General features: G+C 52.5%; 11 protein-coding genes; 4 read left to right on the top strand and 7 right to left on the bottom strand.

Moving 5' to 3' along the window:
- Positions 1–1,013: 1,013 nt before the first annotated feature.
- Positions 1,014–4,457, bottom strand: RCC_03393 (probable isoleucyl-tRNA synthetase, cytoplasmic; the record flags this gene model as incomplete). Its single annotated transcript, XM_023768683.1, has 1 exon — positions 1,014–4,457. One exon carries the CDS (start codon positions 4,455–4,457, stop codon positions 1,014–1,016), a length of 3,444 nt encoding a protein of 1,147 aa, XP_023624451.1.
- Positions 4,458–4,861: 404 nt separating this feature from the next.
- On the bottom strand, positions 4,862–6,400 carry RCC_03392 (related to actin-related protein RO7; the record flags this gene model as incomplete). Its single annotated transcript, XM_023768682.1, has 1 exon — positions 4,862–6,400. The coding sequence occupies one exon, from the start codon at positions 6,398–6,400 to the stop codon at positions 4,862–4,864; it is 1,539 nt and encodes a 512-aa protein (XP_023624450.1).
- Positions 6,401–6,685: 285 nt separating this feature from the next.
- On the top strand, positions 6,686–8,433 carry RCC_03391 (related to Nucleolar protein 58; the record flags this gene model as incomplete). XM_023768681.1 has 2 exons in its annotated part: positions 6,686–6,889; positions 6,955–8,433. 2 exons carry the CDS (start codon positions 6,686–6,688, stop codon positions 8,431–8,433), a joined length of 1,683 nt encoding a protein of 560 aa, XP_023624449.1.
- A 2,602-nt stretch (positions 8,434–11,035) lies between these two features.
- On the bottom strand, positions 11,036–11,365 carry RCC_03390 (uncharacterized protein; the record flags this gene model as incomplete). XM_023768680.1 has 2 exons in its annotated part: positions 11,036–11,301; positions 11,359–11,365. 2 exons carry the CDS (start codon positions 11,363–11,365, stop codon positions 11,036–11,038), a joined length of 273 nt encoding a protein of 90 aa, XP_023624448.1.
- Positions 11,366–12,776: 1,411 nt separating this feature from the next.
- Positions 12,777–13,042, top strand: RCC_03389 (uncharacterized protein; the record flags this gene model as incomplete). XM_023768679.1 has 2 exons in its annotated part: positions 12,777–12,783; positions 12,846–13,042. 2 exons carry the CDS (start codon positions 12,777–12,779, stop codon positions 13,040–13,042), a joined length of 204 nt encoding a protein of 67 aa, XP_023624447.1.
- Positions 13,043–15,286: 2,244 nt separating this feature from the next.
- On the bottom strand, positions 15,287–15,565 carry RCC_03388 (uncharacterized protein; the record flags this gene model as incomplete). Its single annotated transcript, XM_023768678.1, has 1 exon — positions 15,287–15,565. The coding sequence occupies one exon, from the start codon at positions 15,563–15,565 to the stop codon at positions 15,287–15,289; it is 279 nt and encodes a 92-aa protein (XP_023624446.1).
- Positions 15,566–17,913: 2,348 nt separating this feature from the next.
- On the top strand, positions 17,914–19,128 carry RCC_03387 (related to Cuticle-degrading protease; the record flags this gene model as incomplete). XM_023768677.1 has 2 exons in its annotated part: positions 17,914–18,339; positions 18,394–19,128. 2 exons carry the CDS (start codon positions 17,914–17,916, stop codon positions 19,126–19,128), a joined length of 1,161 nt encoding a protein of 386 aa, XP_023624445.1.
- A 622-nt stretch (positions 19,129–19,750) lies between these two features.
- RCC_03386 (uncharacterized protein) lies at positions 19,751–20,203 on the top strand (the record flags this gene model as incomplete). XM_023768676.1 has 3 exons in its annotated part: positions 19,751–19,840; positions 19,914–19,980; positions 20,049–20,203. 3 exons carry the CDS (start codon positions 19,751–19,753, stop codon positions 20,201–20,203), a joined length of 312 nt encoding a protein of 103 aa, XP_023624444.1.
- Positions 20,204–20,501: 298 nt separating this feature from the next.
- Positions 20,502–21,806, bottom strand: RCC_03385 (related to Putative sterigmatocystin biosynthesis lipase/esterase STCI; the record flags this gene model as incomplete). XM_023768675.1 has 6 exons in its annotated part: positions 20,502–20,804; positions 20,862–20,964; positions 21,027–21,187; positions 21,237–21,479; positions 21,543–21,692; positions 21,750–21,806. 6 exons carry the CDS (start codon positions 21,804–21,806, stop codon positions 20,502–20,504), a joined length of 1,017 nt encoding a protein of 338 aa, XP_023624443.1.
- A 517-nt stretch (positions 21,807–22,323) lies between these two features.
- Positions 22,324–23,528, bottom strand: RCC_03384 (uncharacterized protein; the record flags this gene model as incomplete). XM_023768674.1 has 2 exons in its annotated part: positions 22,324–22,683; positions 22,743–23,528. 2 exons carry the CDS (start codon positions 23,526–23,528, stop codon positions 22,324–22,326), a joined length of 1,146 nt encoding a protein of 381 aa, XP_023624442.1.
- Positions 23,529–24,498: 970 nt separating this feature from the next.
- On the bottom strand, positions 24,499–25,983 carry RCC_03383 (uncharacterized protein; the record flags this gene model as incomplete). The annotated part of the gene is made up of 1 exon (XM_023768673.1): positions 24,499–25,983. The coding sequence occupies one exon, from the start codon at positions 25,981–25,983 to the stop codon at positions 24,499–24,501; it is 1,485 nt and encodes a 494-aa protein (XP_023624441.1).
- Between the last annotated feature and the right edge of the window lie 465 nt (positions 25,984–26,448).

Genomic DNA, 26,448 nt, shown 5'->3' with positions numbered 1-26,448 from the left:
TGTTGGCTGAAGCCCATAGTATCGTCACTATATCACCAGCACGCCATGTGCGATACTGGTAGTGCCAGCTCGTGCCCTACGTGCGACGGATCGAGCAATGTGCAACCTGATGCCCAACCCAGCGTCTCACATTAGACCATTGTGCGCCTTCCATCATGTGCAATGCAAGCAGGAGAGTTGTATATCATGAACCGTTCGGCTCCTTTGCCATCTCTGCACAGCAAGATTCAACATTTACCTGACACAAGATCACCTTCACCAACTTCAAAGAACCAAAAATGAAACTATCATTTGCCTATTTGTTCGCCACCTTGGCTATGGCTTTAGCGGTGAGTCGGTCGCCCAGGAACCATGAGGCTGTCGCTTACGATATGACTCCGTCAGGCTCCTCTGTCTTCGGAAGTGAAGGAAACGATCGATGCAATCGGTCAGAGGTCTGTGGCGCAACGAGCTACTCACGCCATGGAGGAGGAGTGTGAGGATGAAATGAGTAAGGTCAAGCTGGTGACTGGCGGAGAAAGTACCTAGGGGTTGGTGGATGGATCAGCCGACTGAGGAGTAGCTGGAGGACATGGTGGAAGAAGATTTGCAGATCGTGGCTCCGTAGATGGTTGACTTTCACAATGACCACAGCAATATTGCATTGTGCCATGATCGAGTCTATATTTGAAAGTAGGGGATGTGATGTTTTCACACCAACAGGGCAGACGCTCCAGCATGGATGAAGCTGTACGTTGTTGCCAAGACTGGAAAAAAGGAGAGACTCACGTGCGAAGTTAGAGATCTCAGCGGTTTGACTTCTCCCCCACGCCTACATAGCGATGCCAAACCGGAGGCTCATGTTCCCACCACCGAGAGGAATACAGAAGATCCAAAATGCTTGTTGGAGGATACGGTGTTATTGCAGCGTCATAGTGGCTATGTTCTCTCTGTAGTGTAGAAAGTCGTTCCCGCTATCAGTCTTCGCAGAGCATGCCTTACAAGATCGCTTTTGCAGAAAGCGCGGGCTCATCTCAAACCTTGAACAGCTTCAGCAGCAGGCGAATGTCCTTTACTTCCGCCTCCTCTTCCGCAACGCTCTCACCCGCAGCTGTGCCGTTCGCATCCGCGGAGCGCTCCACTCCCTTGCTGGCAGCCTTGTCGAACGTCGACTTCTGACCTGCGAACATCTCCTCAATGAGACGCTCTGATTCCAATCGGCTGACTTCCGACTGGGCGTTCTTCTCAGCCTCGTTGCCGTCGAGGGCATCAACGGAAACAGGGGCGAGCACCGCGTATGAAACCTTGACGTCATCAGTCGGCACAAGACCTGCGCGCTTGCGCAGACGCTGGATACGGTTGAGTACCTCCCGAGCCAGACCTTCCTGTGCAAGCTCTGGGTATGCAAAAGCGTCCAAGAGCACCATGACTTCGCCATCAACTCCTGGTTCCAAGTTCGCCGTCTCGGGGCTGGGCTTCAGATTCCGCTGAACGCGAAGATCCTCGGCGCCGAGCTCGTGTCCCTCAACCGTGATAGCACCTGATTCCAGGAAGCTATGAATTTCCGAAGCGGAGAGCTTTGGCAAAGCGTTCTTGATCTTCGCAGCATCCTTCTTGAACTTCATGCCGAGGTTCTTGACATCTGCCTTGATGTCATATTGCACTCCATAGCTGCTCTCGTCGTTTGTGAGGACAAGATCGTTGACATTAAGCTCTTCTGTCACATAGCGCTCCAGTGTGCGAACATCGTCAAGAAACTCGGAGTCCTGGTGCAAGACGATCAAAGTCTTGAGTGGAGTCTTCAAAGAGACTGTTCTTCTGTCTCTGCAGATACGGCCGAGCTCAATGACCTTTTGCATTCGGCTGACGCGTCTCTCAACGACTGGATCGAAGAGCTCCTCGCGCACAGTGGGAAAGCGTAGGAAGTGGACACTTCGGACATCTTGGTCCTTTGTGATGGATTGTGGAAGGTGTGATGACAAGCGCTGGAAAATGTTGTCGCTCAGGAAGGGAGTGAAAGGTGCCAATGCGCGCACAAGAGTGTATAGGACTTCGAACAGAGTGTTCAACGCGTGCAAGGTGTCGGCCTTGCTGTCGTCAGCCTCCTCTACACTCTGRCCCTTCAGGCGGTTGCGGTTGAAACGAATATACCAGTTGGTGACATCATCAACCATCTTCAGCAGTCTCGGTACAACAGTGTAGAGGCGATATGCCTCCATCTCCTTGTTGACATACTGTAGCAGTGATTGCGTAGCAGCCAGAACCCAGCGATCCATGACGTTGTGGTTGGACTTTTGTAGCTCTGGGTCGAAAGTGAAGTCCTCAGCGGTGCTCTTCTTGAACAGAGCCGCCTGTTGCGCGAAGAAGTTGTACGAGTTCCAAAGCGGGAGGAGCACACCTGATACTATCTGTTTGACTCCTAGCTCGGCAAAGCGCAGCGGTTCGCCACGAACAACGGGCGAGTCGATGAGATATAGTCGTAATGCGTCTGACCCATATCTATCGATGACAAGCATGGGATCGGGGAAGTTCTTCAATGACTTCGACATCTTCTTTCCATCTTCTGCAAGCACAATTCCGTTGACAACGCAATTCTGGTAAGGGAAAGTCTTGAAGAGATGCGTGCCTAACACAGAAAGCGTGTAGAACCAGCCACGGGTCTGATCCAGGCCCTCCGCAATGAAGTCGCCTGGGAATTTGGTGAAGAGCTCCTTTCCAGGGCCTTCGGTTGGGGAAACGCCTGATTCGGGGTCGGATGGGTCGTAGCCAGGGTATGAGAATGGATAATGTGATGATGCGTAAGGCATGGAACCAGACTCGAACCAGCAGTCGAAGACCTCATCTACGCGCCTGAGTGTGCCTTTACCCTGTTGTGAAGGGATGGTGATGTGGTCGATCGAATCTCTGTGCAGGTCATTGAGCTCGCCTTCGAAGCCAGAGAGCTTCTTCAGCTCCGCGACGGAGGCCACACATACGACTTCCTTCATATCGTCCGAGACCCACAAAGGTAGTGGCGTACCCCAATACCGATTTCTGCTGACGTTCCAATCTCTTGCCGAACCAAGCCATTGCTTAAAACGACCTGTCTTTACCGTTGCTGGCACCCACTCGGTCTTCTCCAGATTCTCCAACAGCTCTGGCACAACATTCTCGACCTTGATGAACCAACTGGGTACCGCTCGCTGAATGAGAGGTGTCTTGGAACGTGGAMAGAATGGATATCTGTGGGTAATCTGAGATTTCCGCACCATGCGCTTGGCGCCCTCCAGGTGCTTGATGATGTTCTTGTCGGCAGCCTTGACATGCTGACCCTCAAAATCGGGAACTTCGTTGGTGTACTCACCGCTGGCATTGAGTGGATTGGGTGGTTGCCTCTCAGCACTGATGACGCCCTCTCGCCACGCAATGTTGTAATCGTCCTCACCAAACGCTGGAGATTGATGGACAATACCAACACCCTCGTCAAGCTTGACATATGTATCGAGTATGACCCTGAAACCGTGGTCTTTGAAGTCGTCGTAGAAGTATTCAAAGAGAGGCTTGTATCTCCACCCCGCGAGCTCGGAGCCCTTGATCTTCAATGGAAGAAGCTTGAACTTGTCCTTGGCCTTCTTGGGATCCTTGTAGAGTACCTTGAGACCAGCCTCGAGCATGATGTAGACATTGTTGGACTCCACATCATGCACAAGTAGGTACTCGAAGTCGGGATGTGCGCACAGAGCAACATTACTAGGCAGCGTCCATGGTGTGGTCGTCCATGCCACGAAGTTGACTGCACCTCCAGCCACTTTCAAGGCCTCTTCCAGCTTTGCTCGCACATTCTCAGGTTGCTCCTCCACAGGTAGCACCGGGAAGGAAACCGTCACCGCGGGATCCTGCACCTCCCTGTACTCCTCCTGTGCTTCACTCTTGGAGAGCGGTGTGTTCAACGCGGTCGAGTAGGGCAGTACGCGTGCACCGTGATAGACGAGGCCGCGCTTGTATAGTTGTGCAAACACCCACCAGCACGTCTCCATGAAAGTCGGGTCCATGGTCTTATAGTCGCGGTCAAAGTCGATCCAGCGGCCAACACGGCCCACCACCCGTCTCCACTCATATGCGTATGTGAGGACAACCTCGCGACACCGACGGTTGTATTCCTTGATACCAATCTGGTCGACAGCCGCCTTTCCACGCACACCCAACTCCTCCTGCAGCTGCTTGTCGATGATCTGCTCGATTGGTACGCCGTGTGTATCCCAGCCGAACCGTCGCTCCACGAAGCGGCCTCGCATGGACCAATACCGTGGGATGATGTCTTTGATAGTCGAAGCTAGTAGGTGGCCATAATGCGGTGTTCCTGTAGCAAAGGGTGGGCCATCGTAGAAGACGTACGGCTCCAGATCTTTTGTGAGTTCGAGCTGGCGGTGGAAGGCATTGGTCTGGTTCCAGTGCTCGAGGATGCGTTCCTCTTCAGCGGGGAAGTTGACGGAGCCCATTATGGGCGGTAGTCGCAGTGAGATCTAGAGGGATGTTGCGTGGCAGTGCTGTAATACTTTCATCCAATGCTCTAACAAAAGTGGGAGGAGTCATTTGGTGGGGCTGCTGACTCAATCTTCTGACGATCAGATAAGATGGACTGATGCAWACAATGGACCTTGGGACCTTGGAAGTGATGCGGAGACACCAATTCAGACCTCTCTCTTAGCCAGCAGTTCTCAACTATTGTACCTTGGTGAATGGCGAACGTGAACAATTTTGAAGCAGATGTTGAACGTGAATCGTCTAATGTCAACACTTGCAAAGACACTTTTACGTCGAGGGTACACTATCCCCACCCATAGGCCAGTGTCTCCCACAGACCTCACAAGATGACGCCCTTTCTTGCGGAACGACGATCTTTTCAGACTACACCACCTCTGCCTTCCCTCGTCAATCCGTGCTTTATAAAGTCCTCCCTTTCAATCTCACACGCGCCTTTGACTCTCAGCATTGCCATCAAGCTCGCACCAGCCCAAGGACCCAACGTCTCTACACCCCGGATAACACCTTTGACAGTCTCCACTTTACCTCTGTTCGCCTCCGTCTCAGCTTTGAGCGTGAGAGGGTCTTTAAGATGGTCATGAATACGGTCCGCGTGCGGGACATGCTCCTGCAGAGGCATTTGAGCTGGAGAATATGCTGGCTCCTCAACGATCTTTGCGTTTCGGAGAGCCATGTTGACAGATTGCTGCTTCAAGACTTCGGCATGCCGAGCAGCAGCACTGCCGTAATTTGACACAGTAGTCCAGCCACGCGTCTCGACGAGGTGAGACAGTTCCTGGAGCAGGCGTTTCTTGAGACCAGGCAGGTTGCTGGCTCCTCCCGTTATGATCACACGCGAGACACAGACCGCTCGCGCGTCCGGTTGCAGGGCCATGAGAACGCGATAGGTGAGGAGATTCAGAGGCTGATCGTGATCGTCATGCTCCCTAGGACCGTCCAGAGGGAAGAACGTCCTTTCTGCCGGCTCCGCCAGTTTATTGAAAGCAATTGGAAACGTGGTGGGCGGATCGCTGGCTGGCAGTGGAAGCTGCACCACACTTTCACTCGAATCGTCCTCCGGATCACGCCTCTGACACCAAGCCATGCGCTGTGCGATGTCTTCTGCCTCATCGAATGTGAATTGAATACCGTCTGGGCCTCCCTGCGATTTGATGTGCTGTTCCAATGTAGTGACGACCTCCCTCGTAAGCATCTTGCCGGCGCGAATGCTACGATGCTGTGCAATCTCTTTGTACTCCCCTACAGCAGTCACCACTGTCTCTTCCCATCCAATGTCCACCACAAGCGCAGTCCGTATCCCAGCACTCACGCAAGACATGACCGGAATGGTCAGTATCGCAACTGCCGGTGGCTGGGTGAAATGTGCGAACAGTACTCTTAATGCCACTTCGACCAAAGGGTTCGGCAGGAGTGAGGGGATCACCAGTATGGCCTTCCGCGGTTTAGCGTCCAGCTGTAAGTAATCAGACATGGCAATTCGCAATGCCCGTTCCAGCTTGTCTTCGACCAGGCCCAGATCGATGTCCCGCACATCCATCCGATACAGCTCATGGTCCGCAGACCAATCCTCTCCACCCTTGAGACGCCATTCGCGTGCATTCTTAGCGTACGATGGATCGTACATGCGATAGTCGCCTGCTCGCCGCCCCGTCTCGGAAGTGAAAGGCAGAATGCACCGCGGACGCGACTCGCCAGCGAAGCCAGCGGAGAAGTGGCGAGCACCCAGCTCATACACCAAGACATCCTCCTGCTCGGCACGGAAGGCTCCCGGACTGCCAAATTGTGACGAGATGCTGCGACCTAGCATCGGCGTGCGCGGGGATGCAGTCACTTCTCGTAACGCCGCTGAGGGAACCCGGCGATTGGGCTGACGCTGGTTGGTAGTCGAATCCGCCATGGCCTCGGACGATTTGTTTCGTAGGCGATTGCCTGAAGAACGTTGATTGTGCCTACATTGTTTGGTGTTCGAATGGTTCCCGTCACTGGGGCGAGCGAAGATGGGTAGTCGCCCAAATTCTTGGCACGCTAAATTGGCGGATCTTGCGAGCTTAGCTTTCGAGTTTTTTTGTCAAAGCATAACGAACAGCAGACAATCCACCTCCACCACCGCACTCCCTACCTCCGACAGTGCACATTGCTACCGCATCCAGCAATAATTAATTAGCGGCAGCGATTGGGCAAAATGACGCTCTTTATCCTTACAGAGACGAGCGCGGGCTATGCGCTGCTCAAGGCCAAGGACAAGAAGCTGCTGAAGCGCGATGATTTGGCAAAGGAGGCCGAGACTGCCGAGGGCGTCTGCAGTCTGCTCAAGATGAAGCAGTTCCACAAATTCGAAAGCGCTGCATCCGCGCTGGAGGAGGCGGCTGCACTGACAGAGGGCAAGGTGGGCACTTTCTAGAAAGCCCGAGGACATTATGTCGACATTTGCTAAATCACCACGCTGCGCAGGTCACTCCCACACTCGCCAACATGCTCGCGGGGATCAAGGACGAGAAGAAGGTCTCGCTCGCCGTCGCCGACCCGAAGTTGGGCAATGCCATCACCAAGCTCCCCGGCCTGCAGATTCAACCCATCTCCGACTCAACCACCGCCGACCTATTCCGCGCCATTAAGGAGCACTTGCCATCGCTGATTCCCGGTCTGATGCCTGAAGACCTCAGCACCATGTCACTCGGTCTATCCCACAGTCTTTCGCGTCATAAGCTCAAGTTCTCGCCCGACAAGGTCGACACGATGATCATTCAGGCTATTGCGCTGCTCGACGATCTCGACAAGGAGCTCAACACATATGCTATGCGAGTCAAGGAATGGTATGKCTGGCACTTTCCAGAAATGGCCCGAATTATCAACGACAACCTCGCCTACTCGCGTGTAATCCTGTCCATGGGCATGCGTACCAACGCCGGAAGTGCCGATCTTTCCGACATCCTTCCCGAGGAGATTGAGGGTGCCGTCAAGGCCGCCGCAGAAGTCTCTATGGGTACTGAAATTACCGAGGAGGATCTGGAGAACATCCAAGCCCTCGCCGAGCAAGTTGCAGGCTTCACCGAATACCGCGCTCAGCTGTCTTCCTACCTTTCCGCACGAATGATCGCTATTGCGCCAAACCTCACGGCCCTGGTTGGTGACCTTGTCGGAGCCCGTCTTATAGCTCACGCCGGATCTTTGATGAGCTTGGCCAAATCTCCGGCATCTACTGTCCAGATTCTCGGTGCTGAGAAGGCACTTTTCCGCGCATTGAAGACTAAGCATGACACACCCAAGTACGGGCTCATCTATCACGCATCGCTTATTGGCCAAGCCTCTGGCAAAAACAAGGGCAAGATAGCGCGTATGCTGGCCACGAAGGCCACCCTTGGTATCCGTGTCGACGCGTTGAGTGACTGGGCACAAGGCGGCAAAGGGGAAGAGGAAGAACCCACAGAGGAGGAGAAGGCGGCAGTCGGTAACTCGGGACGTCTCATGGTTGAGCGAAGATTACGCGCGTTGGAGGGCAAGTCTGTCAGCAAGTCGAACAACGTTGCCATTGGACCTGGCGGCCAAACGMAGCCTGCCAAGTGGGAAATCAAGGAGGCACGAAAGTACAATCCAGATGCCGATGGTCTTGAGGCAGATGCCAAGCCTGCGGCTGCTCTCACAAACGGCGACAGCAAGAAGCGAAAGCTTGTCGAGGAGGTTGAGAGCAAAGCTGGCGCCGACGAGGAGAGCGACGATGACGATATTGACGACACCGTAATGACCACATCTTCGAAGAAAGACAAGAAGGAGACCAAGAAGGAGAAGGCACTACGAAAAGCCGCCAAGGCCGCAAAGAAGGCAGAGAAGGAGGCCAAGAAGGCAGCCAAGGAAAGCAAAAAGAGGAAGGGCTCAGATGCCGACGCTGCGGAGGCTCCCAAGAAGAGCAAGAAGCAGAAGAGCAAGGCGTAGATTTTTGTTTGAAGAGCATGTAAGCTTGGCGTTTGAATGGGCACGGCACGGAGGGTGGGATGGCGCTCAAGGAGTTCCCATGAGTCGCTTGCTGCGACTTGTACATTTTTCCGTTCCTGTAGCATGTGAACCTGTTACACTTCCATTCACTTTGCGGTCGCGGGTACGATGCTGATGAATGCCCTATCCGCAGCGCCAAAAGCAGCCACAAGACGGCAAGCATAACTGCGCAGCGCCTTCAAAGGTACCGGATGCTCTGTACGTATCTTGGAAATGAAAACTACCACTGCGGTGCTTGGTGCTACTCCTCACAGAACCAGCTTGGCCTGGTGCATGGATGACTATTCGACATCTAGCGCCTCAAATCGGCTTCCGATGAAATGGCCCTGGTCTCCGATTATATGTAAGGTATCTACCCATGAAACCGCAGCCTTACAAGAATACTTCATTTCTCGTTCACAGAAACGAGCCAACTGCACTTCCATTAGTTTTGAAGCTGCATGAGCCAATCAAAGAAAGAGTGAGGGACATTTGACCTCGTATACTCGGTTTTGAGAGGTGGTTCGTACTCTGAACGACGATACCCTGTGGTACATCACCAACCGAAGAGGCGGACTCGCTGTAGCGAAGGTCGTGAGACTGCTTTTGTACCTTACGACCACCACTTCTTGGCTACGAATGACAACGCATAGAGACAACACATTCGTCGGGCAGTGCAACGAGGAGCAAAAGGGATGTAAGGTATCCAGAAGCAAGTTACATRCCTAACCATTCAAGTGGCTCAATAGGCAAGTACCTTACATTCAAACAGCGCCGGACGGTTTACCGAGCCCTAAGTACATCTGAGTCCGGTCTCGAGACTTCACCGGTAGATGACGAGATATACAGGCTCGTTAGTCGTCTTGTTCCCCGACGGGACGTCGCACACTACATGGCTATGTTGCCGGTCAAGTTCAAAGTGGCCAATTTGCATCGGTATTATTCGAGCCACGCAGCATACTGACGAACAATACATCCGGCAGTATACTATTCGGGTTAACGTGCCAGAGAGCACGTAATGCAACCGGGACGTTGACCTGCGCCTATGGTAGCAAAACTCTCTTTGCGAATGACACGTTGCTCTCCGCTCCACAAAGCGCATACCTGAGACTGGTCGACTCTTCTGATTTGCCGTATGGTATAGCATTGAATCTGGAGACTGTGGAGGTTTAAAATGCCAAGTTCTGCCGCATGGCAATATACAGAGCATGTCATGCATACAGGAATGGCCGAAAAATTGCAAGGAATCTCGCCGCCAATATGCGTGGAAAGCTCACTTTTCTACGGCTCCTATTGGCCTAACTTTGTTGATGGGGAAAACGGAATATTCCCGTATGCATGGCATGCTCTGTATTTGGTGAGTTCCTTGCAAAACTTTGTCAACTCTCGCCATGATCAGCTCATAGTCCATCTCCTACATGCGGCAAACGCCGAGCCTCACAACCATGTAACTAACATCGCTTCGTACGATGAATCATCACAGGATCGCTGTCTAAACTTTCTATCGGCTTGTGCAAGGGATGTCGTCCACTCACAAGTCCACTCACTAAAGTTTCAGCAAACTTCACGTCAGACCCATCTAGTACGACTTTTCCAGGCTACGAGTCCATCGAAAGTCCATGGTGGTGGACACAGGGATAAATCCTAACCATCCAGAGTGCAAGGTTGCTTAAGACTCGTGGAGAGGACTTACCCTAGCTTTTCACCCTCTGATTGGCCGAGCAGCATAATAGCACGACTCTGACGACGTCCTCTCTTCTGAAGCCGGTCTAGTCGTACGAGATGGCGCTAGACAGGGGTATGAAGCTTGCTGAGTGAATACTTCGTATGCGGGATACCCTCCGTAGTAGTTCGCACTAGGATATTGCATTCATCTGGCCCAATTACTAGCGTATATCCATGAGCTGTAGGACTCTACTTCCAATTCGCACTCCGATTGACTTCGATTGACCTCGATGCAACAACGCGAGTAGCTCGCAAGTCGCGACGGTCATGAACCGGAAACGTCGTGGGTCGCGAGACTTCCTTGCGGGCTCCGTAGCAAACTTTGTTAGACGTATGGAAGTCAGCTGCTCTGTGCTGAAGATGATCACTAAACAGACTTGGCGTTGGTCACTGAAGCTTCGCCCACTTCTACTACCTTACATAAGGACTTCGGTGGCTCACGGCAATCGGCTGGTTGGTCGAAAGTTGCCCAACAAGATGTAAATAGGCATTCTGATCGTTCTGCCCCGAGACGTCCCAGAAAGCAGGAGCAAGAAGAGCAAAACGCTGAGGCAGTATGAAATCGTACGTTGAACAATGTCTTCAGCAAGGAACATCAAGAGCAGAATCGGGTTGTTGCAGGAGAAAACTCCGACGTCACGTAGTAAGACCGGAGCTGACAAGGCAACAAAACAGCGTACATTGTGCGCTCCTGTCAAAATTGTTTTACGTACAAGCCTGCCCATGTTGGATGAGCGTTAACCCTGCAAGTGCGAACCATTCTCGATGCTCTTCGTCCCGAAGTCGCGATCTCCTGACTTGTAGCATCCGCCATTGTAAAGTAGATCTTGTCGTGGATCTACTGGCATTCACCGCGCTCGTAGCACACGCCAGTGGTGGTGCAGCAATCGCAAAGTTCTTCACTGCAACCCGCCAAACAAAGACCACAGGCGAAACTGAGGTCCTTCTTGGGAGCACCATTATTCTGGGCCACCCTCTTCTCCATAGCCAGATACTCTGCGTGAGGGTGGTTTGCCAAACGCTCGGCAGCAAGAGCATGCGCATTTGCGGCTGGGGAGGCGGCTACGGCAGCGACGAGGCCGGCAGCGATGAGGAAGGATGTGACTGTAAACGTTAGTAATGGTATTGCGATGACCAGTACTGGAACTGCCAAAGTCCTACACTGCATTTTGGATTTGTTGGTGGAATTCCGTAGAAGACAATGGTCTTGGTGTATGAGGTGCTGTTGATTGGAGTTGCGGTTGTTCGAAGTTGTTGTTTGAAGATAGTCCTAGATCGATGGGGAATGTGGGCTTATTTATAATTATTCGTAGCAGGGCAGTGACATACCGTAGCTATGCTCTTGCCGCATTGCAAGCAGTATATGACCCGAGAATGTAACTCGTAACACCGAACCTACTGTCTTGTTGTGCCATCCTTCCAACGATTCACTTTCCCGAGGATGAACCTTWCGACACCTGATACCAGAGTGAGCATGATACCAGAGCGAGCATGATACTAGACTTCTTTACCCGCACCGAGAATCCTCCACCGTTAGGTTGAGCATCTGTATACTGAGACGTCTCATTCGGTTCGATATTTCGAGTTCGAAACTCCTATTGGGTGTTTGAGGGCCGAGATGGACCCCCTCGTAAGAATGAGTAGAACATGCGGTCGAAGTTTTGAGATCGTATGATGAGACTTCCGACTGAATTCTGTTTGAAGATTATGGCAGACCAGAGCCCGTCTCTTGCCGATCGTGTGACTATGGTCAACATGACCTATCCCGTCTGCTAAAAGCCTGGGGCCCATCGTCCCATGCTCCCTCCCGACGATCGCCTATTGACGGTCTTGTGACTATGGTCAACATGGCCTATCCCGTCTGCTAAGGGCCTAGGAGCTGTCGTCCCCTACTCCCCCCCAATTGTCGCCTCGGCTGCTACTGTCTTAGGAAGTCCGACCAGTAGTACTCCGTGGTCGTGCGGTAGGTGCTCCCTAAAGTCTTCGACATAACTGCAGAGCATGTTGCATTTCGGTTGGACATACGAGGGGTCACAAAGAGACGCCTCGCGGACATGGATCTCCGGCGATTGAAACAGATCATGACCGCGACAGAATGCCGTGCCGTTCAAAATGCTATACCCTGCCTATCGACGACTATGACGGGACTACACACGGGACTCGTTCTGTTGTCGGTCACCGTGCGGCAACTCTGCCCTTCTCACAACTGCTCCTTCGGATGCTATACCCGGCCTATCAACAACTACGACGGGACTACATACGGAACTCGTCATGTTGTCGGTCACCGTGCGGCGACTCTGCCCTTCTCACAACTGCTACTTCAGAGTTGATCGAAAGATCCGAGACTGTTTGATCGAAAGGACCGAGAATGTCTGATCGAAAGGACCGAGACTGTTTGATCGGAGACCCAAGTTACACGGAGTGGAGACAGCGTAGTTGATATGACAGAACAAACATATATAAGRACACCCTATGATCGACCGACAGAAGCGCATCAACATTCAAATCGAGCCTCAAACTACCACCAAGCGCAACCAAACCCCAAACCAACTTCACTACGAATCCCATACAACATCAAAATGAAGGGTAACTGTCTACTCTCCTTTCCTTATCGAAACATGACCGGCACAGCTGATTCCATACCATAGGCGTCTTCTCTATCATTGCTGCCCTCACGGCACTCATGGCCACTGCCGCTGCTAGTCCTGTGGCTCAATCGAAAGACATCAGAGGCTATTCCGGCGTCAGGGACGCTTGCGCGGCATGCGCCCTCAGTGCTGGACTGGCGCAACATGCTTGCAACTGCTGTGACTCCTGGAACTATGACGATTGCCATGGAACCTAGGCCGTGGGGATGAGAAGTCGTATCTGTAGCAACTGTGTCTCGAGCTGTGAAGGCAGACTAAAGCTACAGGTACAAGTTCAGGGATTTTGATAGTCTTGGAAAGGTCGTGGATTATCAGGGAAGGATCAAACATACATTACGGTCGTTACTGTAGATCAGGAAAAAAAAATCGAAAGGAATGCATTCCAACCAACATCAATGTACATTTCTTTGTCTAGTAGCGCTCACGTGGATCGAGCCAGTAAAGGTTGTATATCCGTTGGCCAAGTGTCACCAAAAAGTACAAGATGCCCAAACAAGTCTCCGAAAGGCCATCCCTTTGAAAACTCAATGGCAAAAATAAAGACCATGCAAGTGTGTGATAACGCGACGCGATCACGCACTTGTAGGGGTTTTTGACGGCCGTGCACCCCCCCTGTCCATTTCACATAGGCGAAACCGCATCAAATATTAGCGATTAAGCACATGAATATCGAGCCCCGCTACTGCTTCGATTTCATGGTTTATCGACTAGTGTCCGTCCTCGCACCGCCTCGAATTCACCGTAGGACCTTCAAAGGGATAGACTGTCGTCGAAAAGCCAGGGAAGCAGCGGGAACTAGTCATTCTAGCTGCCRTCATTTAGCGTATCATATCGTTGGCACCGCCCGATGGTTTTGGTTGTCCCTACCCATACGGCTGGGAACTACCCAGGACACAACATAAGCTGACGAAGTCTCGGCCACATAGACTAACCACTACCTCGCTTACCGAGCCAATCAGTTGTACCCCTTTGCCCTTGCTTTTCCATATGCAGGCATACCTTGAGTTGCAGCGCACGCATACCTTTAGTCATATCGGGTTAGTGTCGCCAAGAAGAAGTCTTATGCGCCGGAGACGAAATCTGACGGATGCTCATCGGCAACAATTAGTCTACGTTCGATCTGCGAATTTGGCGTACTTCATTGCATTCTACTACATCAGGTAGTATGCTATGAGACTTTGGCTCGACTTGACGATTTGCCAGAAAGCCATCCACTTAGTGTTCGTCGAATGCCCGCCAGGATAGGCATCTTGAAAATTTCCCAAATCACGTCGACCACAACAAGATTTCGGCAGCTTTCACCCAAGAGCTGGCTGCCCTGGGTCGACGGCTTGAGTTTCCTCACCGAAGTCCTCACCGCAGAAGCTTTATCGAAGCCCCGAGTCAAGAGACTTCGGGGAATTATCTGGTGCTATGGCGCTACTTATGAGTAGACGCAGAGTCAACATGGTAAGCTGCCTGCAGCCTCTACTCGTGACGGGGGAAGTGGTGGTCGAAACATCCCTCACATCGACGAAGATGTGTCGAGATCCTGCCAGTAAGTTCCCGCAGTCATTTTTCGGGCGTAGGTTCCCATATGCTCCATCTCCTAAGGCTGTTTTCCTATCAGGTCTCAACAATCACTGCCGTGCTGTATACAAAAAGAAGACAACCAAAGGAGAGAGGAGGACAAGGAGTAGGGTTGAGTGACATCCTAATACCCTGTAAATCACCCCGAGGCTCTGGTGCCGGTAGGAATAGTTGATGTGCGCGAGGATGCTCCCGATTCACGCCAATCACCCGAAAAATCGTCCTTCTTACCATCGACTGGTCTCTCATCTTGACCGATCTCCTCCAAAAATCTTCAATTCGAAAGTTTATCTCACTCTCGAAGCCGTCTGCTTGTCCAACCTGATCATCCTTGCGATGAGTTCGCGCCTGAGTCTCTCTCGGTCACCGCTCTTTGGCATGGGATGATGCTCTCCTGATCCCGAACACTCTCTCACGTCTCTTGGGAGTTTGTTCCCTTGCCAGAACATTCTCGCTGGCCAGATGTGCTTCACCATCTAGACATGGCGCCGTCGTTCCCGCGGAATTTCGACATGCGGAGTCACAGCTGCGTCGTGGTCATGACCAACAGGATTCGCTGCGATGCGATGCGCTGGCATGTCCGCTTCGTAGGCTCCTTCGCATAGCTCTGCACCTGCCGAGCTTGCTTCGGAGATTCTCAGAGCTTGTCTGCGAGTCTCGATCGAGGTATAGTCCGGCGGTCATACTGTTGCAATGTCCCTGTTGGTAGCCACTAGCATTCCCATGCATGTGGAAAACTCCTGTCCATTCATAGGCTCAAAAGGCCGAAGTACTGGTGCAAGTCCATGATACTCATCCTGCGCCGGATCTCGTTTGCGTCATTGTTGGCGTAGGCGGGCATCTTGAGACGCAGGGATCACACTTTCTTCTCATCAAGATCTTTGATGTGTAGTTCGGGGCTCAAGACGTTCACCCAGAGGTTTTGAAGCGCCTTTGAGTACACATAAGCTTCCTGCATTGCTTTTAGTTGCGCATTTATGCGTGCAGCCACGACACAATGCCTCTTCACAGTTTACTTCCATAATAAGAGATAGTCTGCTGAAAGCGAAGTAGTCCCAGTCAAGAGGGAAAGGCGTCAAAGCCTCGAACATCTCGAGTAAAGCTCCACCATGGTGGGTAGCAACCCAGCCTTTTGATCTGAATTTGCCCATTTTGTGCACGGCCAGACCACTTCTGTTCACTATCCGCATCGCCTCGCTTCTGGGTATCCAGCACGTACTGACATATATCGGCACCTGCCAATCGCAGGGAATGTCCGCACTCCTGTTGCATTCGTTGCCGCTTATGCGGTGGCAGATTTAGGAGCAGGAGTCAGCCCGTGTGGGGATGACTATCCCCTCCCGTCGTTCGCTTGCCTTCCGAGGACACTTGTGCAGTCCATGATTGGCTTTGCCGCAGGCATATTCTGGAGTGCTCTTGTTGCTCCCTCCAGCCTCTTGGTTTCGGCTGCTTTTAAGGTCAGATGAGGAAGATGCTGCTTTACTCGTATGATGAGTGCGAGATGGATGTCCATGCAGGTTCTGATCCGCCTTCCACTCATCCAAGATCCGATATTGCATCGGCAAATGCGCAGCCCATGTTCAGACGGCTTCAGAGAAGGAGCGATGACGCCTGAAGACAATCGTCGCGAGCGGATGCCGTGTGAATTTATCACCGGCTTCAATTGGGTTCCTGACGAAGGACCGAGTTCAAGATGGGATTAAAACAGGACGTTCAACTGGAAGCTTACGGAGTATCAATGATGGGTTATGCTTGCCCACGGCGGAGATCATCTAGTTGAATTTGAATGCATTCCCAGGAGTTTATTATGCAAGGCTCTCGTTGGCTCGCTGATGCTGATACGAGGCCATACGAGGACGTTTTGCTGAAATGAGCGCCGTTGAGTAGTTCTACAGGGATGGCAGGTGCCAGGAGCTATTAAATAACTTCTGTGTCCCCATTTTTCTGGCGCGAGTACACAAATATGTCAACCGATGTCAGATGCACCCGAAGAGTCCGGCAGCCCTGGACCAGCCCGTCGGCATTCTGCCCTTTTCTTTCCTCRCCATCACGACCCGACCAGTCGCCCGTTGCGCACCCGGCCTGGCTAGACGTCCAAGGATCTGGACTGCTGCATTGCGTTCCCCGACGACGGAGGCGTTGCCGCAAATCAACTCACCGCGGTTACTTCCGATTGAGATGGAGCAAGCAGATGCGGGAACATTGTCTCGTCTGAAAGCGATTCCGTCCACCGCCATATCAACCTGGACCGACCTCGCTTTTGCGCACCGACCTAGAAATGCTATGCGAACAGACTGCGGCGAGGGTGGGAAATGCCCACGTCTCAGATGAAGTCGGACCTTCCTGCTCTGCACGTACCAGACGGCTACAGCAATGAACGCATCACCAATGGATCTCCTTCCTGCCCCGGTAGAGCCTCAGATCTCTCGGCGTCGAGCGATGCGTTTCCGAACGGAGCCAATGTCTCAGGCCAATGAGCTACCGGTGAGAGCTGCTGAGATGAGCACCCTTGAGCAAGGCAATAAGAATTCATCCGAACTCTTGAGCAGCGGTAACCCTCTCCCGCACTCCACTTGCACGGCCTGGACAGATCACCAATCGTCACTTCTCTGGACATGTAGCTCTGCTCGCCAAAACGAATTCAACCCTTGCCTTGTTCAAGCTGAAAGAGCGGACGCACTCGGGACTCGATCAGCCACACCGAGGCCAACATATCGATACTCTTGCGAGGCTTGCAATGTTTGTCAACGATGTCAAGTTGGTCATGTTGAGTTGCTTGTGTCAATGTGGTGGCGAGTTCGACATCTTTTACCGCCCACATCTTCCTACTGGTCAGCTGGAAACCCTGCCAAGTGGGTCTACTCTAACACAAACCCTATCATCGACCGCTCCGCTTGGCAAGTCTTGCACCTAACAATATAGGAAGTGAGCAACGCCATGCCAAGAAGCCTAATGGAGCCCTGATTGTCGTCACCGCACTGCATGCCTCGGCCCTCACAACATGAAGTTGCTACTCGACAGCTTCGCCTGGAACAAGCCGGCAGGCCTCGATCATTCGACGCGGCGGAGTTGTTGCGATTCGTGACATTAGCAAGTTCTGAGAGTGCTGCGCTGAGTGTCGCGTTTCCTTGCTATCAGTGGAGACCGAGGGAACGAACCTTGATCGCYCCGTCGATCTATGCACCCCGCCATATACCATGCCCGTTGACAAACGTGGCTAGCGGATGGAACACGCGAGTGTTGAGAAAGTACAGTGATCGACCTATGCTAAAGCTATCTCTGGCGTCTACCGACAGCCACGCTCAGCCCGCATCGTCACTTGATGATTGTTGGCTCGCTGGAGTGGGTAGTCCCTTGCTTGTTCGTGCGACGCGCGACACTACCGCAGTAGCCCTAGCAGTGTTGCTGTGGCAAGACGGTAGGTATATGAGTGGCCTCTCTTCCCCTCTTTATCTCACTGTTATCACAAAGACTTCTATCTACTTACCCACACATCAAAATGAAATCCTTCTTGAAATTTCTAGCGGCTGTGCCCGCCGTACTGGCTGCGCCCGTCCTCCTACAGGAAAGAGAAGCAGATTCTCTCCCCGGATCCTTTATCGTTCGTCTCAAAGAAAACGCAGTCCTCGCAGACGCTCTGAGTGCGGCCACTCAAGCACTCGGAGTAGAGCCCACGCACACGTATAACTTCGGAAACTTCAAGGGGTTCGCCGTCGACGGCGTCGCGGATGCCTCCGGCCTGTTGTCCAACATTGCCTCCATTGCATCAGTTGAGCCAAATAAGCGTATGAGTATCGACGCTCTCACATTCCAGGCAAACCCACCTTGGGGCCTAGGCCGCATTTCGCACCGCGAGAATGTTGGATCCCCATACATTTACGATGATTCTGCTGGATCAGGCACTTTTGCCTACATTGTTGACACTGTAGGTACCGTCGTCATGTTTACTAGCTACACAAATTGCTGACCCTTACTCTAGGGTATCTACGCTGAGCACAACGACTTCGGTGGTAGGGCGTCCAGAGGTCCCAACTTTGTCGACGGCGACCCAGCTACTGACTGCAACGGGCATGGTACTCACGTCGCTGGTRCCATCGGCAGCGCAACCTACGGTGTGGCCAAGAAGACCAGCCTTATCGGCGTAAAGGTGCTCTCGTGTGAGGGTTCTGGAAGTAATGCTGGCGTCCTTGCTGGAATCGACTGGGCTGTTCAGGATGCCAAGTCAAAGGGCCGAATCGGCAAATCCGTTCTTAACCTGTCTCTTGGAGGTCTCCTCTCTCCAATGACCAATGCGGCTGTCAGCGAGGCTGTCTCGCAGGGCATGTTCCTTGCCGTCGCCGCTGGTAACTCTGGCCTTCCTACTATTACCGCATCGCCAGCATCTGCACCAGATGTTTGCACAGTCGGCGCCTCCGACTCCAAGGATGCCCGCGCATCTTTCAGCAACTTTGGCCTTCTTGTTGATGTGTTCGCTCCCGGCGTGAACGTGACTTCGACCTGGATTGACGGCCCTGACGACACCAACACCATCTCCGGCACTAGTATGGCATCTCCCCACGTCGCTGGCCTCGGTGCATACCTCCTTGGTCTCGGCGGTGCTCCATCTGAGCCAAAGGCACTTTGCTCTTACATCGGACAGCTCTCCACCAAGGGCAAGCTTTCTGGAGCAATTCTCAGCAAGAACTACCTCGCTTATAACGGTAACGGAGCTTAAGTGGAGGATTGAAAAGGTCGTTATGATACCAACAGATTGATGAATKAATGACAAATGTGATCAGATCGATCGGGATAAGAGCAATATATAGTAACTGCAACATGGCTTGTAAATCCGCAATCTCTCGCTTCTTTCTCCAAAAAATGTAATCGTACCCGCTTGGTATCTCGTGGCTGGGCCGCCAAGCTCGACAACGTTCGGCGGCCGGAATGTGGAACAATCTCGCCGAACTGAAGCGCTTCCGCATTCGGAAACGTTGTCTGGAGATCATTTCTGCGCGTCAACAAAGGGCAGAATGCTTCTAGACATCACTCTGCGTTTCTTATGCCTCTGAATCTATTGATTTCTCGTAATCTCACAGATAACTGTTTGACCATCAATAGTTGTCTCAAGTCTCAACCAAGACATCTGACTCCATTGACTCTGCTGTTTGGTCCACCCACAGCTCTGAATGACGTACTCGGCTCGTGACACCTCCAGTTCCACAGTTCCTGCTGCCTGATAGCGTCTTTCTGCACCTCTTCACCTCTTTCTCTCCCCATCATCTCCCAGACACACTCCTCAACAGAATCTCCTCCTCCTCTTCCTCCCTCGATCAGATCAGATCCGACCAGCTAGCAGAATGTTCGCACTCGCCCTCCAGCTGTGCCTTGCGGCTCTCACTTTCGCGGCGCCCATCGCCGATGAAATCGTGACCATCCAAGCCGATGCCGTACGTCTTTCATTCATCAAAATCCACGGCATCTCCAAAAAAACGCCACAGCTAATAGAATGCGTGATCACAGTGGCAATACGGAACTGGTGGAGGAGTCATTGGCTTCATCGTCTTGGTTTTGGATGTGATTGTCTGGTGTATGTACTACTCCACTACTGATGCAAGTGTTCTTTTGCACACGAACGCTGCTAACCGAGGACAATAGTCGAGGTTTTGAAGTCCAACCGTGATATCCTCCCCAAGGTCCTCTGGTCGCTTCTGGTTTTCTTATTCCCTATTGGAGGCATCATCATCTACTGGCTCTTCTCCGACCGTGCTGCTCACAACCAAGGCGCTGGATATGAGCCCATTGGCGCCTAGACATGCTCACGCGAAGGAGRGAGGGAGTGAGCCATGTTTCTCGGGTTGAAGTGCCTTGCTTGTTGGATGACGATATGAAGCGTGTCAATACTTGGGTTTACAGCACGGACTTCGAAACGTGGGCGTAGCAAAGAGTACGATTTGCTCGTTTCGAGATTGGTCTGGTAGATATGGCAGTTGCTAATGACAGCTTTGTAATACAGCGATCAAGAGGAGTCTAATGTGACATCTTCCGTCATTTCAGCATGCAATCCTCAGCTTGACACTCATCATTTCATATTTCATATTTCATCGGCATCTACTTCTGCTGCAACAGCCACTCCACACCCTTCACGGAGTCTTCCACAAATTTCTGAGCGGCTTTCATCTGGGGGAAGATGCTCCAAAACCCATGTGGCTGGCCCTTGTAAATATCAAGTCTTGTCTTGACTCCTTCTTTCTCCCGAAGCAGACGCTCATATATGAGTGCCTCATCTCTCAACGGATCAGCTCCACAGACCTGGAAGTAATGAGGCGGAAGGCCGCGGTGTCCCGTGGGCCAAATCAGAGGGCTGAACAACGGATCTCTGAGATCCTTTTCGTTTGGAATGAAGTTATCTCGCTGTACGAAGACGTCAGCAAAGCGCTTCAACTGTAGTAGTTGTCTGAGGACACCTACGAAGAGATCCATCGACTTTTTGCTGAGAATCGCAGCATTCGGCAGCTGGGCTTCCGATCGAGCCTCTTCCTTGAACTCTTCAGGCATCGCGCTCGAGTGGCACCTAAATGTGAAGAAGACAGGTTAGACGCTTGGACATTGACAGCCAAGAATGTAGAAACTAACAGTGCTGGTATCATGAGATGGCAGCCAGTCACGGGCGGGCTCATTTTATCGTCTCGCCACAAATGGGAGACTGTCGCCGTCAAATTCCCCCCAGCGGACGTTCCTCCAAGTAAGAAACCTTTGGCAGGATCAGCTCCAAAGCTTGCCGCCTCGGAGACAGCCTGTGGCTCGTTAGAATCAATGTTATGTGAAGAATATAAGTATACCSACCCATTTTGTAGCATCGTAGCAGTCGTGGTGGGCAAAGGGAAACTTGAACTCTGGGCCCAACCTGTAATCGACACTCGCAACAGCCATACCGAGCTTCGAAACCAGCAGTCGAGAGAGAGCTTCTTCGCCTGCAACGTCACCAATGCACCAACCTCCTCCGTGATAGAGGACTGCAAGAGGTCCGCCTCCCGAGGTAGGGCTCTCGGCAGCGTAGGTTCTGACCAGGATCTTGTGACCGTCTCGCTGGACCGTCGATTAATGCAAGTCCTTGGGAGAAGAAGAGTCGTAATACTCGTCAAGACTCACCATGCTGACTTGATGATCAGTTTCCTTAACACCTGGGATCGCTCCACCTGTAGCACTGGCTTGGGCTTTGGCATCGGCCAGGAATTTTCTCAATGTCTCAATGTCAGGAAACGCCCCAAGATCAGGTGCACCTCCAATGGATTTCGCGACCTGGAGCGATCAGCAAAGAGTTATTTCAAGTGTGATGTTTTTGCAACATGAGCGTACCGCGTCGAACTCGGGATCGAGCTCAGCGAGCGACGGCCAACTCTTGCTGTCCGTCATTACTGCTGTGAGTGTCCTTTTGCAGGAAAATGGTGAGATAACGATATTTTCAAAGACAACTGAGTGGAGATGATGTATCTGGCCGTTCGCCCGGGTACCAGAAAGTTATAAGGAGTGGATGTGCATGACTGCATCAAAGTCGAGACTCGCGACTGCCGATCGGCTTTGCTCGGYAGTAGTTCCAACGAGGCGAAGGCGAAGCGGAGTAAAGAGTGATGTGGCCGTCAAGGCGATCAAAATACACGGAGGTTGACAACGTCGAGGACGATGATGGTGATCATGACGATGAGATGAGAAAGTGGTAGGCGCAATAGGATTGAGATTATTTCTATGAGTCTTTGATTGACCATTCTCAGGTACACCACAACCGTCATCGTGCTCGAGAACCACCCATGCCCATCGATCGTATTCCATCCATGCCATGAGGTCAGTGAGGTAGGTAGTAACAGGTTGTCGTATCATCCGAGGAGAGTAGTCAAGGGTCGTCAGGGTTGCGGTCGTGATGAGAGCTCAGAGCTCAGAGCAGTGCTTGGGCACCGGCAGCAATGACCAGCGGTACGACCACCTTCTTGACCTCCAGGATCATGGCGGGTGCAGCCGCGGTTGAAGCTGCAGCGAAAGTGTTGCAAGCAGCGTGGCTGGTTGGGATCTTGGTCATGCCAGCGGTGATGGGGATGAATTCACGGGCGGTGAGTGTTTCGATCTTGTAGTCTGCTGGAAGGTCGGCTCTGCCGTGCACGCAAGCTGCCATAGCTGGCCTCTTTGAGTTTGAGTCGTCGATGTGGCAAGATGCGACCAGGTTGACTTTTTTCTGGCCCGAGCCGGCCGGTCTGTCATACTTCAGTCTGTACATGTCGGGAGCCACGGTCAAGGTCATCTGTGGCCTCAGGTTAGCATGTTGTGATGACCGGCGTATGAAGGGGTCGTGGGAGTCACCTTGGGGTTATCAGTCTTGTTTCTGCAGCGGTAGTTTTCACGCTTTTGGTCGCAAGCCAACTCCACGATCGTGGTGCAGGGACCGGCCGTCTTGACTGAGCCAACCCAGCCCTTGCCAATATTGTCCTCGATTTTGTGAACGATGATGCCTGGTCGAAACGGGCTGGTGGGGTCGATCGTCAACGTGAGGCCCTCGGAGGAGGCGTTGGCCAGCTTTTCAGTGAAGGCGGGGACAGCAGTGATTTTGTGGTGCATAGCAGTGTGAGTGGGAGCAGCCTTGAAAGTCGTGGTGTTGTCGTTGGTACTCCATTTGATAGTCAGAGAAGCGTCGTCATCAGAATTGGCAGACCTTTTGGCGGTCACAATGTCCTGAGCCAGTGTATCGGCAGCGAGGGAAGTCACGGCCGTGGTGGTAGCCTCAATGGAGCGAGCACTGCATGCCTTGGTGGCGTGAGTAGGCTCACAATCAACTGGCCATATCAAGGTGGAGGGGGGTTGAAAAATTTGCCAGAACCCTGTCGATGTATAGACGGTAGTGCTGAAGCAACTCTCTTGAGCCAGAGTATCGGCAGCGAGGGAAGTCAAGGCCGTGGTGGTGGCTTCAATGGAGCGAGCACTGAATGCCTTGGTGGCTTGAGTAGGCTCACAATCAACTGGCCATGTCAAGGTGGAGGGGGGGAAAGCCCATTTCAGAGGCTTTGGGAATGTATAGACGGTAGTGCTGAAGCAACTCTCTTGAGCCAGAGTGCCAGTAGCAAGAGCGGCGAGGATGAGGATGGAAGACATCTTGGCTGATGGAAGTCTGGCTTGTAAGTTGATGTTGATTGTGATGTCGCTGATGGCACTGGAGATGATGGAGTGTTGGATGGTTGTGGAATGTTGGATGCTTGAATGTGTTGCTGATGTTGGTGCTGATGTGGATGTTGATGGGAGTGAGAAGAAAGGAAAGGAAAAGAAAGGAAAGGAAACGGAAGACCAAGTGTTGACACGGCCATGCTGCTAGAGAGAAGGCGTGAGTACGACACTTGCCAAAATGACACTTGCTGCTTCCTTGGGGTCGATAAGGGGAGGAGCATCCGTCCACACTGGGAAGCCATGGGGGGCTTCCTGCCTGCTTGATTAGACAGGCACGATGCTCAGGGGATTATTCTGGCAGTCGTAAGGTAATACATTCAAGGGTAGGCGGAGTCAATCTGTTGGCACCTACCTGGCGGTCAGCTTAGGGAACAGGAGCAGTCCACCCTCTTTACTCACCAGTACAACAGCGCGGTAGATGAGACATTGGACATACCATTTTGTTGAGATTCGGTAGAACATCGCGAGTTCGAAGTCAACGAAGTGTCATTCATGCAGGCCAAGCATGGAGTTCCATTCACTCGAGTCTCGAGCTCCTCCTCCTGATGTAAAATTCGAGGGGAATGAACATCGTTTGGGACACTTTGCGGCATCCTTCTATGCGTGATGYGTGACAACTCCTCAGCCCTGGGACGCCGCTCAARTGTTAAGAAACGTGGAAAGTGAACGGTCTGAATCAAGCTTCATTCTCAACACCCTTCGACATCATGTATCGTCGAGTCTTAGCTCCAGAACGAGCGCAAAATGCCATCCCAGAACGCCAATGCTAAATCAAGAACGAAACGGGTATCCCAAGAACGCAAGACGCAATGCAAATCCGACCACCAATGAACGCTGGATGCAACGCAAAGCTCAAACACACTGTATCAATATCGAATCTGCCAGCGTTGATCAGCTTCGCTCAACGCCGCCTCCCACCACCACAGCTCAACATCCTGGTCTGGAACCATGTTGAAAATCTCATCCAAGTGCCGTCACTGTTGGTACTTTTCTTCGGCTCAACAGAGTGCTGCATCTGTCGTTTTTCCGATTCGCCAGGTGCATCGCCATGTCGAGGAAGTGTCGCGGCATGTGCAGGCCGGAAATTGTCGTAACTCATGGCACGCAACTTCGCGGCATCATCATCACGGCCAGCGCCTGCAGTAGCCGTGACCGAAGACTTTCTCCGCCGCTTCTCCGCTACACCATCTGCGATCGATGACAGTGAATGACCCGCACCATCTGTGGCATCTGATCTCAATCGTTGCCGTTCACGTCGCTTCTCGTCTTTTCGCGTCTTGGTCGCCTCCTTCTCTTCAAATTTTCGTCTCGCGGTACGGATAAGCTCATCGCGAGATTGGGGCTCACTCTCCGAACGACGCGAGACGAAACTAAATGCCTTGTCGAAGCTCGGGCGTGATGGAGGCGAAGGATCACTTTCGAGAAGTGTCATGTCGGTGTTTCCGCGCGAACGGCTTTGCTTCGATTGTTCTAAAGATCCAGACAGCATTGACAGGTTTGTTTGAGAAGCTTGTGCTCTGCGTGCGTATTCAAGTTCTCCTGCTGTATGCGACTGTGACAGTGGGGTTGGAAGATTCAGAGGCGTTGAGGATATCGACATGCTCCGCCTTGTCCTGAAGCCATTCCCAAGACGGAACTCGTCTTCCACGACATCATCACTCTCGTCTGCTTCCTCCTGATTCAACGAAGCGGGATGTGAAGCTCCTGCGGGAGGAGTGTAAGGTCTGGGAACCTTGGCCATGGGATGTGTGAAAGGCTGTCCCGGCGAAGGTCGAAAGGTGGCAGAGCCGATTGACACCTGCGAGCCAGTACTAGTGTTGCGCCCATGCGGCTGTCTTCGGTTGTGTGTAAAGCTGACCTCTGCAGCAGATTTGTTGGAAAAGTCCTGGATGCCCAAGCCCGCCAGCCGATCGTTCTCAGCAGCACTCTTGGAGAGATCGATCATGCCTTGATCCTCCTTGGCGGACGACATTTTCCGCAGGTAGGGCTTGATCTTGGGCGTCGCGGCAACGGCTGTCGAGGGTTCCTCGTACGTCGCGAAGGGTGTGGTGAAAGTGCTGGCAAAGGGTGATGGCGGGCCTGGCAATGAGCCGCMCGATCCTCCACGCTTGTGCAGCTTTGCATGTCCGCCCGATTTCGACTTGGCCTTTTTCAATCCGCGCGGTGGGCTCGAGGAAGCCTGCACTGCCATCTCCTTCCGCAGGCTGGTGCGGGAACCCGAGCGCCGCGTGGTATCGGGATTCGTGGGAGAAACGTTGTATGCATCGAGACTCGGAGGCGACCGCAGTGTCCGCGTGGTGATGGTGAGGGTGGATTTCGTTGAGGGCGCGGGACAGCGAGTGCCGGTGTTGCTGCGCCCCTGCTGGTGGAATAAGGATAATGCCATGTACTGCAAGGTAGGTACCTATCGGCGTCGGCTAGCAATCAATCGTGGGCCCGTCTCGCCGGGATGATAATGATATATCGTTCACGGTGTCGATGTCTGCATTCGAGGTTTCTCAGACCCCGCCCAGCCCAGTGCAAGCGCAAGACAGAGGTTGGTGTATCGTTGCTGACCGTTGTTGAAATTCAATGCTGAACGTTGGTAACCGTTGTATACCTAAACAGCCGCGCAGTTCCGGATTTATCGGGCGGAGATCATTGTGGACCCTGTCGATGGCTACCTTGTGCATGTAGGTATACGCTATCTATCTCACCACAACCATGATGGCATCRTTATGCCCGAGCGATTGTTGAAGTGGATGCTGCAGTGCTCGTTCGCAGTGTGAAAGGATGCGAGGAAGGAAGATGTTGAGAGGACGCTGCAGTGGTGTCTCACTCCCGTCATCTTCGATCCACTCGCCTGCAAAGC

The sequence above is a fragment of the Ramularia collo-cygni genome (genome assembly GCF_900074925.1).
Source record: "Ramularia collo-cygni strain URUG2 genome assembly, contig: RCC_scaffold04, whole genome shotgun sequence".
Lineage (NCBI taxonomy): Eukaryota > Fungi > Ascomycota > Dothideomycetes > Mycosphaerellales > Mycosphaerellaceae > Ramularia > Ramularia collo-cygni.
The sequence above is the reverse complement of the archived record's forward strand: the minus strand, read 5'-3'. Positions and strand labels throughout refer to the sequence as shown.